Source organism: Pantherophis guttatus, chromosome 15, assembly GCF_059756535.1.
Source record: "Pantherophis guttatus breed Tessera chromosome 15, ASM5975653v1, whole genome shotgun sequence".
Classification (NCBI taxonomy): Eukaryota; Metazoa; Chordata; class Lepidosauria; order Squamata; family Colubridae; genus Pantherophis; species Pantherophis guttatus.
Genome location: NC_142077.1, coordinates 6,336,484 through 6,349,516, shown reverse-complemented (window position 1 = coordinate 6,349,516; position 13,033 = coordinate 6,336,484). Strand labels below are relative to the sequence as shown.

General features: G+C 46.9%; 1 protein-coding gene across 10 annotated transcripts in view; it reads left to right on the top strand.

Moving 5' to 3' along the window:
- RERE (arginine-glutamic acid dipeptide repeats) overlaps window positions 1-13,033 on the top strand; it is a 267,303-nt gene that overhangs the window by 223,240 nt on the left and 31,030 nt on the right. For 9 of the 10 annotated variants that reach the window (XM_087878886.1, XM_087878881.1, XM_087878883.1 and 6 more), the window contains one exon: window positions 1,376-1,456. In XM_087878886.1, coding sequence (XP_087735012.1) covers window positions 1,376-1,456 — 81 coding nt within the window. Of the gene's footprint in view, window positions 1-108; window positions 247-1,375; window positions 1,457-13,033 lie in introns of those variants that run through there. The other variant, XM_087878887.1, reaches the window with a different exon arrangement.

The following is a 13,033-nucleotide window of genomic DNA, read 5'->3' as shown; positions in this document are numbered from 1 at the left end:
GCTTTCCCAGCGCCGCGATCCAGGCCGCCTTTTGCAGCGCGCCCAGCGCGGCTCCCGGATCACATGTTTAAAGGCGCCGCTCCCTCCCTCCCTCCCTCCCTCCCTCCTCCCCCTTTGTAGTGTCAGAGGCTCCCCGGTGGCGATCAGGAACCCCCCCCTCCCCTTCCCCGTGGCCCCTCCCACTCAGGGCCCACCTGTGCCTCGCCGGACTGGGCTCCCTTCTCTTGGCAAGCGCCCCTTTTGCAGGTTGGGAATCTCTGCCTTTCCTTTTTTCCTTTTTCCCCCTCCTCCTTTTCTCTCTCTCTCTCTCTCTTTTGCAAACAGCTCTGCTTTGGGGTCCTGGGTTTTTTTGGGGGGGAGGGGTTGGCGGCTGCAAGCCCCAGCCCTGTTGCAGCTCTGGGGAGGGGTCCCCAGGAAGCCCCCTTTTTTTGCAGGATGGCGTGCTTTTCTTTCTTTCTTTCTTTCTTTCTTTCTTTCTTTCTTTCTTTCTTTCTTTCTTTCTTTTTTGCAAGATGGATTGGAAAACGGGAAAGCTGCTTTTTCCTCTCTTCTCTTTTCCTCTCCCCCCCCACTTTTCCACCTCCCCCCCCCCACCCCAGGAGGTGTTTGGGAGGGGGGTTGTTTGGCTAGAACTGGATTATTTGCCCAAAAAAAAAAAGTTTTGTTTTTTTTCCCCCCCTCCGCAGCTTCTGGCTCCATCCTGCAACTGCAAATATGTTTCATGCAAAAAGGATACATATTTTTTTTTTCTTGTTTGCCATTTATTTTTATTTTAAAAAAGGAAAAACAAACCTGGGGGTTTGTTTTGTTTTGTTTTCTTCTTCCCTGCGGGCAAAGCTACTTTTTAATCTTTTTTTAAAAAAAACTGATTTGTATTTATTTTGTAAATAATACGTTTATTTTGTTGTTGCAAATAAAGGAGAAACAACACCTTTCCCTGCCCAGCTGCCAAAACAACCCCCCCTTTTTCTTTCCCAAGGTTTTTCCCAAAATGGGAAAACTTCCCTCCCCTTCCTCTCCTCTCCCCCCCCACCCCTAATCGTTTCCTTCCTCCCTTTAACCTGGAACTAGATACTGCGCTTTTGAGTTTTTTCCCCCTTGTGTTGTTTTCCCTGGAATCAGCAGCTTGGCTTCCTAACAGCCATCAAGAAGGATGTATCTTCTTTTTCTTAACAACCCTTTAAAAAAACAATTTCAGGGCCAGATGTGGAAATTAGTGCACGGATGAGCGGTGGAATGTATATTAACGTTATTTTTCTGCAGGTCTTAAACCTCAGATTCCTTTTTTTTTTTTTTTTTTGTACGATTGAAAAGATCTCACTCATCATCCAGGCCCTGCTGACATGCTTATTTTTATTTTTATTTTTAATCACAGAAGCGGTTCATTAAAGGCCTCCGGCAGTACGGCAAGAACTTTTTCAGGATCCGAAAAGAATTGCTCCCCAATAAGGAGACGGTGAGTATCCCTGGACTTTTATGTAACTTGTTTCATACACACACACACACACACACACACACACACACACACATATCTCTGGCTAAAATGCCTTTCTGCATTCCTCCATTTGCTGTGACGGAGGAGCCTTTTTTAACCCTCGATGGGCCTTCGGTCGAATGTTTCTGGGGATATTTGCGTCTGCCTGTGCAAAGACACCGTCGGAGTTTTGAGATCCGCTGGTTTGTCGGGAAGTCTTCGTCTCCCCCCCGAGAACTTCTGGGATCGATCCGAGCTTGTTTAACCCCGTGTCGGAAGTGGAAATGGAGTCATAATTGAGCGTTTTTTGCAAACTCAGGAAGAGGTTGGTGATTTAAAGGACGGCAGTGTTAAAAGCTGTTTTAGTTGCGCCTCAGGGAAGGGCAGATCTGTGTTGGGTAGATGTTAAATCAGATCGTGGTCCTTCCGTTCTCCTTGATTTGGGGGACTGGCAAGGCATGGTTTTGTCAGCTGATTTCAGGATTGGTTCTCCTTTGACATGTGCAAAGTTTTTTTCCCCCCAATGATCTGGATGTAATTTTGGACGGGGTGCCCTGCTTATACTGCTGGAAAAAAGAGACAGAGGAATCCCAGATCTCATCCTGGGCACCCCCTCCTTTTTTTTTCTTTTCTTTTTTTGAACTATTACCATCTGGCAGACGGTACAGGATACTAAAAACAAGGACAAATAAGGCTGAAAAACAGCTTCTCTCCCAGGGCGATAACCATACTGAATTCTACGGTATAGTGCAATATCGGGGTTTTCGATTTCAATGATATAGAATGTAAAGGGATATGTATGTTTGTATTTTTATTGTTAATAGTTCTAACGTGCACTGAAGAAGGCATTTAATTTCGTCGTACCGTGTGCCACGACAATAAAGTAAAGTAAACTAAACAGAAGATCTTAGGTGGTTGGAATTGGCCTAAATCCACTAAGTGTTTTTATCTATTAGCCTCTGGATTCTTGTGGTGATCCATCCCGCGTAGGTGAAAACAGCTTTAAACGTGTGTTTTCCTCCTCTGGTGTTTTTGTGGCGGCTCAGGCGTTTTTATTTCCAAGGTTTTGGACGAATTCTTTTTTTTAAAAAACGGCTCGGTGACAGTACTGCACAAGCCCGGCCTGTTGTGGGTTGCTCTGGACGGAGGCAGGAAGTTCTTGTGATTGTGACTCATGCTTTTCTTTTTAATTGAATAACTGGGACCTGGCGGGGTTTTTTTTTGTTTTGTTTCCCCTCCCTGGTACAAAGGGCATCTGTTGAAATTCCCCGTTCTATGACCCAAGGAGCTGTCAACGGTGCGGAATTAATGGCGGCTTTGACACACGGATCTCCCTCCCCCCCCCATCTCCTCCCCTCCAATCCATTGGGGACGAGAAACTGCTTCCTACAAAGTTGTTCTTTTTTTTTTTTGTTCCTGTTGTGTCACCGCTGCTGGCCTGACCCACAAATGGGCGATCAAGGGAAGAGGGCAAGAACAAAAATTTGCATTTTAATGACCCTTTTCTCTTTTTGGAGGGACGGAAAAACCGGCTTTTGGAGAAGCGAACTTTAACACACATGCACCAACCCTACCGTGGGCACGCTTACTAAAACAAACAGCAGCCCTGGGAACTGGTGGATTGTGATTTTTTTTTTTCTCTTTCTCTCTCTCTCTCTCCCCCTGCAGCCTTTCCAAGTATATTGTGAGCAGATCTTTGGGAAAGTGGGGGCGGAGGGGTTTGCATGTCCCTCTGAAACGAACAGGAATATTTTCAAATTATTTTGACAGTTTTTTCCCCCCATCTGGCCTGGGAAACAGCTGTCGTCCGCCAGACCCTGTTTTCCTCCTCCTTGCCAAAAACTGGAGGTGGGGGAGGCTTCAGTATACAGGCCGATGCATGGAGAGAGAGAGAGAGAGGGGGGAGGGAGGGAGGGAGGGGGTGGAGTGGGATGGGGTGGGTAGATAGATATAGATATAGATCAGAAGTGGGTTTCAGCAGGTTCTGACCAGTTCTGGAGAACCAGTAGTAAAAATTCTGACTGCACACACACACACACACACACACACCATCTATTCTCTGCCTCCCAAGTCCCAGCTGATCGGGAAGAAATGGGGATTTTGCAGTATCCTTCCCCTGGAATGGGGAAGGAATGGGGATTTTGCAGTATCCTTCCCCTGGAGTGGGGAGGGAATGGGGATTTTGCAGTATCCTTCTCCTGGAGTGGGGAGGGAATGGAGATTTTGCAGTATCCTTCCCCTGGAGTGGGAAAGAAATAGGGATTTTGCAGTATCCTTCCCCTGGAGTGGGGAGGGAATGGAGATTTTGCAGTATCCTTCCCCTGGAGTGGGGAAGAAATAGGGATTTTGCAGTATCCTTCCCCTGGAGTGGGGAAGAAATGGGGATTTTGCAGTATCCTTCCCCTGGAGTGGGGAGGGAATGGAGATTTTACAGTATCCTTCCCCTGCCATGCCCACCAAGCCACGCCCACAGAACCGGTAGTAAAAAAATTAGAAACCCACCACTGATATATAGATGTATATATCTATATATCTGTCTATGGAAATGGCCAGTTGCATTCTGGGGAAAGAGGCTGTCCCGGCCAGGCTGAGAATTCTGAGATTTTGAGCTTGTCTAGATTACAGCACCGCCATTCCTCCTTCTTTTAAAAACCAAACCGGGATGAACTTGATTAAATGCAACCTCCCTCCCCCCCCCCACTGCTTTCCTATTTACTTACCCGTTTTGCATCTTATTTTATCTTACAACTCCATAAAATGCTGAAAGGTAAAAAGGCAAACATCGTGTATTCTCTTTTCAGTAGTCTGCCTTATTATTATTATTATTATTATTATTATTATTATTATTATTATTATTATTATTCTTTAATTTATATGCTCAAGGCCCAACCTTTTTAAGGGTGAGATGCTACAGATGTGATAGGTGCCGTCTAGCAGTGACTTCCCCCCCTTGGATAACGTCATCTCTTGCTTCCTGCCTTTCTCAAAGTCGGCTTCGAGACCAAGACGCAAGGCAGGAAACACGAGCTTGTTGTGGCGATCCGTGATTACGTTTCAAGGTTTAAAAACCACAGTTTGGGGACTTTTGATGCCTAGAAGGTAACTTAGATGAACTCCATCGCTGGGGGTTTTAGGAGATAGACGGGACCAACTGTTGCATCAGGATAGAGTGAGACTCCTGGCTTGGGCAGAGGGTTGGACTAGAAGACCTTTGAGGTCCCTTCCAGGCCTATTGACTTCTGGGCTCTAGATTAGACTGTGATGGGAAAAACTGCTTCTCTCCTTGCTTCTTTTCCCCTTCCTCCTCTTGCTTGAAATTGAGGGGATGAAGAGGGTCAGGATAGGGGTGAAATGCTCCTGGTTTGGACCGGTAGTGATGGCGGACGGTGGTTCGGAGAACTGGTAGCAATGGCGGCGCAAGGCTCCATCCAATCGTCATTACTTCCTGGTTTTAACCAGGAAGTAACCTGTTTTTTACCCTATGAGCATGCCCGTGGCCCGTGGGTCAGGATTCTTTCAAGTGAGGTTCTGCATGGCACAGTCCAAACTTGCAAGAGAAGAATTTGTTGTTGTTGTTTTTAGTTGCGAAGTCATATCCGACCCATCGCGACCCAATGGACCACATTTCTCCAGGCCTTCCTGTCCTCTACCATCCTCTGGAGTCCATTTAAGCTCACGCCGACTGCTTCAGTGACTCCATCCAGCCACCTCCTTCTCTGCCGTCCCCTTCTTCTTCCTTTGCCCTCCATCGTTCCCAGCATTCGGCTCTTCTCCAGTGAGTCCTTCCTTCTCATTAGGTGACCAAAGTATTTGAGTTTCCTCTTCAGGATCTTGGCCTTCTAAAGAGCAGTCAGGGTTGATCTCCTCTAGGACTGACCGGTTGGATGGCCTTGCGGTCCAAGGGACTCGCGGGAGACTTCTCCAGCACCAGAGTTCAAAGGCCTCCATTCTTTGGCCCTCAGCCTTCCTTATGGTCCAACTTTCACAGCCAGACATTGCAACTGGGAAAACCATCGCCTTGACTATACGCACTTTTATTGGCAGGATGATGGGCAAGGACACTCTGGTTATTGCCATTTTGAACCACTGGGCTCTAATCCAGGATGAGGGAGCTTGAGCTGGGCTCAGCTGGGGACAGGTGGAAGAGCACTCTGCACTTCCTCAGAAGCCGTCTCTTTTGAAATGCTTCAATCCAGCCCTTGACTTAGAACTTGAGCCACCCTAGAGAACCGGAAGTGCTCGGATTTCACCGGACAACGTAGCAGAGCAAAAAAAAAAAAACCCTCTTTTGAAGTTTCTCCATCAGGAGCCGGGAGGAGCAAACAGTGCATGGAATTTAATTCCCACTGTCTAAGCCTCTTTCGCTTAACTTCTCTTCTCCAAACAGAGCTCCCAAAAGCTCCCAAAAAGAACCGTTTCCTGTCCCCTTGAAAAGATTCCCAGATGTCACCCAAACAAACAAAGGTTTAATTGTTTAATTTCACCCAATCTTGAGCCTCCCATTTACTCCCAATAAACTCTGGTTTATTTTATTTCAAAACCTGTTTAATTGCTCTAAAGACTGGGCATTTCCACATTCAAGAACTGCTTGATATGTTGTGTCCATATCAGCTGCTGACAAATTTACAGGGGTGTCATTGATGACAGTTCCCGTAGTAGTTAATGAACTTGGTAACTGGAGAAGAGAGAGAGAGAGAGAGAGAGAGAGAAGACAGCAGAAGCAACATGGTGCCCACGATTCTGTTTGCTGTGGCTAGGTCTGGAATAAATCTGTGTGATTTTAGTGGCCCTTTTCCCAGTATATCTTGGGGCGGGGGGCACACCTCAGGCTAGGCCGGTACTGAAATCAAAGCATCGGTCCAGTTCTCGCACGTTAAACTAAGTCAAAACCAGATCGTTTTATGGCTTTAGATCAGTGGCACCAGGGACCGGTTCCGTGGACCGGAGGTGTCGTGGTTTCGCATGCTGCCTGCATCCCGTGGATGGGACTTTGCTTGTATGCGTGGCCCAGGGGTTAGAGACCCCTGGCATAGATATAGATGAACTGAAGATCCGGGGGGGGGGGGGGTTCTCTCTCCCTCCCCAATCAGCGGTGAAATGCGCTTACCTTCGCTACCGGTTTGGGAATGTGAGTGCACGCGCCTCATCGAAGAGCCTTCCACGCATGCGCAGAGAGTCAAAAACAGGGATGTAATGACATCCCGGCGGGTGGGCGGAGCCTCCCACTGCTGGCGCTACCGGTTCGTGCGAGCCAGATAGATCCAGCTGGATTTCACCACTGCCCCCAACCACATCTCCTGGAAACGGCAATTCTTATCTCTTTAAAGCTGCATTCGACAACGCATTCGAGACCCTCCTCTCCTGAGGTTTGGCCCAGACCTGCAAATTTTTCCAAAATTTCACCTGCCCAGCTTTAACTGACCGAGCTTTTAAGGAGCCACAAAACTGGCTGTTTTTTTTGTTTCCCCCCCTCCCCACTTTTGCCATTTTCTATGGAAGAATTTTACTTGTCTCCAAAAATCCCAGAGACCACGTAGAATAAATAAGCCTGCTTGGAATGGGAGAGGGGGGGGAAAAAAAACAAAACTTCTTAAACTCTAGTTGCTTAATTCCTTCCCAGGTATTTTTGCTATGCTATTAGCGGTTTCTAAGCCCCAAAATGCATTGCTTTCCAACTCTCTTTTTTTCTCTCTCTCTTTCTCTCTCTCTCTCTAGGCATAAGAGAGTATTTTTAACATCTGAAAGAGCCTGCAGCTAGAGATAGAAGTCGCGAGAATGTTTGCTTTGTAAATCAAACTTCTCGGAATAGGCACATCTGACAGAGAGGAGTGTCTCCCTCTCTCCAGCCCTCCAGCATATGTCAAAGCCATTTTGTGTGGCTGCGGGGCAAGTTCCTGATGGGCAGGCTTTATATATAGCTTTAAACACCCCCCTCCCAGATAGATAGATAGATAGATAGATAGATAGATAGATAGATAGATAGATAGATAGATAGATAGATAGATGATAGGAAGGTAGGTAGGTAGATTAGATAGATTAGGTAGGTAGGTAGGTAGATAGATACATAGAAATAGATGTGTGAGAGAGATGATAGATAGATGATAGATAAATAGATGTGTGAAAGAGAAATGACAGCATAGATGATAGATAGATAGATAGATAGATAGATAGATAGATAGATAGATAGAGATAGAGATAGATGTGTGTAAGAGAAATGACAGAATAGATGATAGATAGATAGATAGATAGATAGATAGATAGATAGATAGATAGACCATGTTTCCTCAAAAATAAGACCCTGTCTTATATTTTCTTTGAACCCTGAAATAAGTGCTTGGCCTTATTGCCATGCTCTCAAAAACCCAATTGGGCTTATTATCAGAGGATGTCTTATTTTGGGGGAAAACAGGGTAGCTATCGGGGGGGGGCGCGAAAGCCCTACTAAGCAGGTATATACAAAAGTAGGAAGGCTATTGCTTAATGCATTGTAAGCCGCCCTGAGTCTCCGGAGAAGGGCGGCATATAAATCGAACCAATAATACTAATAAATAATAATAAATAATTAAGAGAGCTGGAAAGACATGGCCTCAATTGTGACTGTTGCTTTGAGGGGGGGGGCGTAGGGCGGCTGGTGACCTCCACCCGGGGCGGTGAGTGCAAAGCAGGCCGTGCCTTAGAGGTTTTGCAGTCCTTTCCTTGCCAGCCTTGCTTCCTTCACCCCCCCCCAACCTCCCCACATAAATAGCCGACCTCTTAAACTGGTGAGCGTATAATCTGGCCTTACATAATCCACCCTTTGCAATGCTTCACATGGCCTGAGGGGGATGGACGGACGGACAGATGGACGACATTAGCCAGGCGAGCTGGGTTTAAGAGACAGCCCCCCACCTTCCTTGTCCTCTCAGCATTTCTTCCAGGAAGGTGGCTGCAAGAAAGCCTTAAATCCCTCGCCCTTGGGGGGGTTGGAGCTTGAGATTTCTCGCCCTCTTTAATTTACAGAGTTCCTGGGCTCGCACAGAGTTCCAGGCACGCACGCCCAGGACGTGCCGTGCAAGCATGTCTTTTTACTGAAGCTGAAAGACTCCCCCCCCTTCTCTCTCTCTCTCTCTCTCTCTCTCTCTCTCTCTCTCCCCTCCCCTTCCAGCCTTCCTTTCGTAACTTGTATGCTTTCCTTCGCTCAGCCTCCTGATGCACCCGAAGCTGAAATTTTCCATTAGGCTGGGAAGCGGCTGCCAACATAAACAAGCCGGATTTTCCTTTCCTTCTCCCCTCCCTCGCAGCCCGCCCGCCCGCCCTGTTCCTCTGCCAGCCAGCACTGCTTCCCCTCGGTGGATATTAACAGTAGCAGGGAGGGGGTGGTACTACGGGCTATTCAAGGCTCTCTGGATGCCATGTCTGTCTGTCCGTTTCCCACCCACCCCCCCTCTTTTTTTTTTACTCCGTCTTCCAATTTTGGGCCTGGCAGAATGTGCCCGCTGGTGCCTTCTCCTCATCCTATCTGTTGCCAAAATGCAAGGAAGGTGCGGCATCTATTAGCCTGCGCCTGGATATTTTGGGGGTTTGGGGGTGGGAATTGGCATTCTAGGAGAGCCGAGGTGGGTACTGCCAGCTTGTGTGTCTTCATCCCATTCTAAAACCCTCAAAATTCTCTTTCTCTCTCCCTCTCTCTTTCTCTTTTTCTCTCTCTGTCTTTCTCTTTCTCTCTCTGTCCCTCTCTCTCTCTCTCTCTCTCTTTCTCTGTCGCTCTCTCTCTCTCCCTCTTTGTCGCGCTCTCTCTTTTTCTGTCTCTCTTCTCTTTTTCTGTCCCTCTTTCTCTCTCGCTTTCTCTTCTTTTTCTCTATCCCTCTTTCTCTTTTTCTCTTCCCCTTTCTGCCTTCTCTTTCTCTGTCCCTCTTTCTTTTTCTCTGTCTTTCTCTTTCTGTCTCTCTCTTCTCTTGCTCTCTCTTTCTCTTCTCTGTCCCTCTTGTTCTCTCTTCTCTTTCTCTCGCCCTCTTTCTTTTTCTCTCTTTCTGTCTCCTCTTTCTCTTTCTTTCTCTTTCTCTCTCTTCTCTTTTTCTCTCTCTCTTCTCTCTGTGTCCCCCTTTCTCTCTCTCTCTTTCTCTTTCTCTTTATTTCTGTTGGTCTAAACTACTGGTAGTTGGCTTGTGGTCCCATCTTCCTTCCCCTGTCAAGTCGAGAACTCTGATTGCTTAGAGAGGCCTACATTTCCCAGGGTTCTTTGCAGAACTTAGTTTTGAAGACGAGCAGAAGGTCAGGCTTATTCAACGTTTCATATATATAGTCTGGGTACCCAACATTGTACTTAGGGGTTAAGAGTGTACCGTGTTTCCCCGAAAATAAGACCCAGAAACAGGGTAGGTAGGTAGGTAGGTAGGTAGGTAGGTAGGTAGGTAGGTAGGTAGATAGATAGATAGATAGATAGATAGATAGATAGATAGATAGATAGATAGATAGATAGATATAATATATACCGTGTTTCCCCGAAAATAAGACCCTGTCTTATATTTTTTTGAATCCTGAAATAAGCTCTTGGCCTTATTGCCATGCGTTCAAAAGCCCGATTGGGCTTATTATCAGGGGAGGTCTTATTTAGGGGGAAACAGGGTGTGTTTGAGAGAGAGAGAGAGAGAGAGAGAGAGAGAGAGAGAGAGAGAGAGAGAGAGGGAGAGAGAGAGAGAGAGCCATCAATATCCCTGCTCCTCCTGTTTTTAGAATTTTTCTCAGCTTCCCGTTCTTAATCTTTTGTGATTTTAATCTGTGTTTATAAGTATAATTTTTTTAATAGCTCTATATTTTATTACAATGTAAGCCGCCCAGAGTCTCCTCCAACTGCAAGATCGGCAGCGTATAAATTTAATAAATAAAATAAAATAAAATGTGGGGAACGCTCCCTTAAACTTCTCCACATCTACAGGCACCTGTAAAGGTTTTTGTTTTTTAAAGCGGGGATACAAGCCATATTTCCTCGGCCTTTTTGCTAGCTGGATAGTCTGCGATTGGCCGCACCTACCCTGCGGCCATTTTGTGAGAGTGCCCGCGAAGCTCTCCATTTCCCCGGCCCCCAAAGCTAGGTTGGGCAGGGGGGACTAAGAAGACGGAGCCCCATAGTCCAAATCTGCCAACGACGAGAAGCCCTCCCCCCTTCTCCTTGCCATCATGCCCACCCCCCCAAACTATAAAACCAGGATCCCGCCCACACACGCTTTCCCGTAAACCGTAAATCAGCCCCCCCCCCCCAAGGTATTCATGCTGCTGGCTCTGCTTTCTAGTTAGCCCAGGAAGGCCGAAACCTCGGATGTTTGCTTTCCGTTTTGCAGGTTTCCTGTGTGTTGGAAGTTAAAATGGGATGGCCAAGGACGAAGCCCTTGATCTGATGCCAAGCCAGCCGCTGCTAGTGAAAATTTAGGGGTGGGGGAGAGAGAAAGATACTGCCGTAGAAGGGGAAGGGGTGTCTGGCTTTCTCCCTGCATTGTGCATTGTGTGCAAGGTCTGTGTCACACACACTCTCTGTCACACACACACACACACACACACACACACACACACACACCTGGGCATCCCTTCCTGGCACTCACATGCCAGTGCTCGAAGTAGTTTGACCCATAACCTCGAGGACATTCATTGCGGTTTTTGATGGTTTTGCTGGCTAAGGCCTTTCGGGATTTGCTTTAGAGGGATGGTTCCCCCCATCCTATTCCTCCCTTCCTGTTTTTTTTTCCTCCCCATCATTTGGTTGATGGAAAAAAATCCCCTCTCCTCTCTCTTTTTTTTTTCCTTTTCAACTTTTTTTTTAAAAGCCAGCCTTTATTTTGTAAGCTGAAAAAGGTTGGAATTGTGTTTGTAATTTGTAATCGGCGTTTGTAATTTGGTTTCATGATCTTCAAAGGTTGGTCGTCTCCTTCCTCTACCATCACCTCCTCCTCTTCTCCTCCTCCTCCTCTTCTTCCTCTACCACCACCTCCTTCTCTTCTTCTTTCTCTTCCTCTACCACCACCTCCTCCTCCTCTTCTCCTCCTCCCTCCTCCTCCTTCTTCCTCAACCACCACCTCCTCTTTCTCTTCCTCTACCACCACCTCCTCTTCTTTTCCTCCCTCCTCCTCCTCCTTCTTCTTCCTCTACCACCACCACTTCTTTCTCTTCCTCTTCCTCTTCCTCTACCACCACCACCTCTTCTCCTCCTCCTCCTCCTCTTCTTCCTCTACCACTACCTCCTCTTCTTTTCCTCCCTCCTCCTTCTTCCTCTACCACCACCACCTCTTCCTCTACCACCACCTCCTCCTCCTCCTCTTCTTCTCCTCCCTCTTCTTCCTCTACCACCACCTTCTCCTCCTTCTCTTCTTCCTCTTCCTCTACCACCACCACCTCCTTCTCCTCTTCTTCTTCTTCTCCTCCTCTTCTTCCTCCTCATTGTCCTCCTCCTCTATTCATCTTCCACTCCCCCTGGTCATCCTCCTCCTCCGTTAAGGGCCAAGTTAGCCTTTCCTTTTTGATGCAGGCTTTATTTTTTTTTTCCACGGCCCCAAGCTAAAGAGCAGGAGGATATTTATATTCTCCCCTGTTATTCCTGTCATTGATGATGACTTTATTTTTAATGTCCCCGGCTAACAAACAAACTCACTGGCTTAAATTATGGTTATCGAGGCCTCGGCAAGCCGCTTGCCGCATTGAAAACGTGGAAATGACCTCCAACTCCAAAATGCAAAACTATTATCAGCCTAATGTCATGTTTAAGCAAAATATATCGCAGGAACCACCCCCCACCCCAAATACTCTCTCCCTGGCTTGGAGAACGGTCGAACTCCTGAGTCACGATCAGCCTTTTCTCAGCTGGGGGACCCTTATGATACTTAGGGTTGTTTCCAAAGGCCACGGGGTCTTCATTTGTGTGTCTGTGGTTGTTTTTGTGTGTGTGTGTGTGATTCTTTCCCTATTGGGAGAACCTGAACACTCTTTCCGCCAGCTGCCAGATGATCTTTTAAAAACATCTTACAGGTAGTCCTTGACTTATGGCTGCAATTGAACCCAACATTTCTGACGCTAAGCAAGACGATGGCAGACCTGACACGGTGGTTAAGTGAACTTTGCGCTCCCCTCCCCCATTTTATGATCTTTGACTTTGCCTGTCAGAAAGTTCGCCAAAGGGGGACCTCATGACCCGTCATAAATACGAACCAGCGGTCGTGCATCTGAATGTAAATCACGTGGCCATGGGGTGGGAATGCTGCATCAGTCGTAAGCATGGAAAAACGATCCTAAGTCAGGATTTTTTTCCCCAGTGCTTTTGTAACTTCGAACGGTCGCTAAATGAGCCGTTGTAAGTCGAGGACCATCTGTACTGCGCTCTTCCAGCTGCTTCGACCCGTTGAGATGTCTCTCAGTTCTAGATGTTGATCTCTAGCTCAAACGAGGGAATCCGAGCAACCCCTTTGTTTTTTTTTAAAAAAAATCCGGTTTTAAACGTGGAAATAACAACAAAACGCAAACTATATCAGCCTAATGTAATTTTAAAACAAATAGACCCATTGGAAGAAGGAATCCGATACAAGAGCTTTGGGAGGA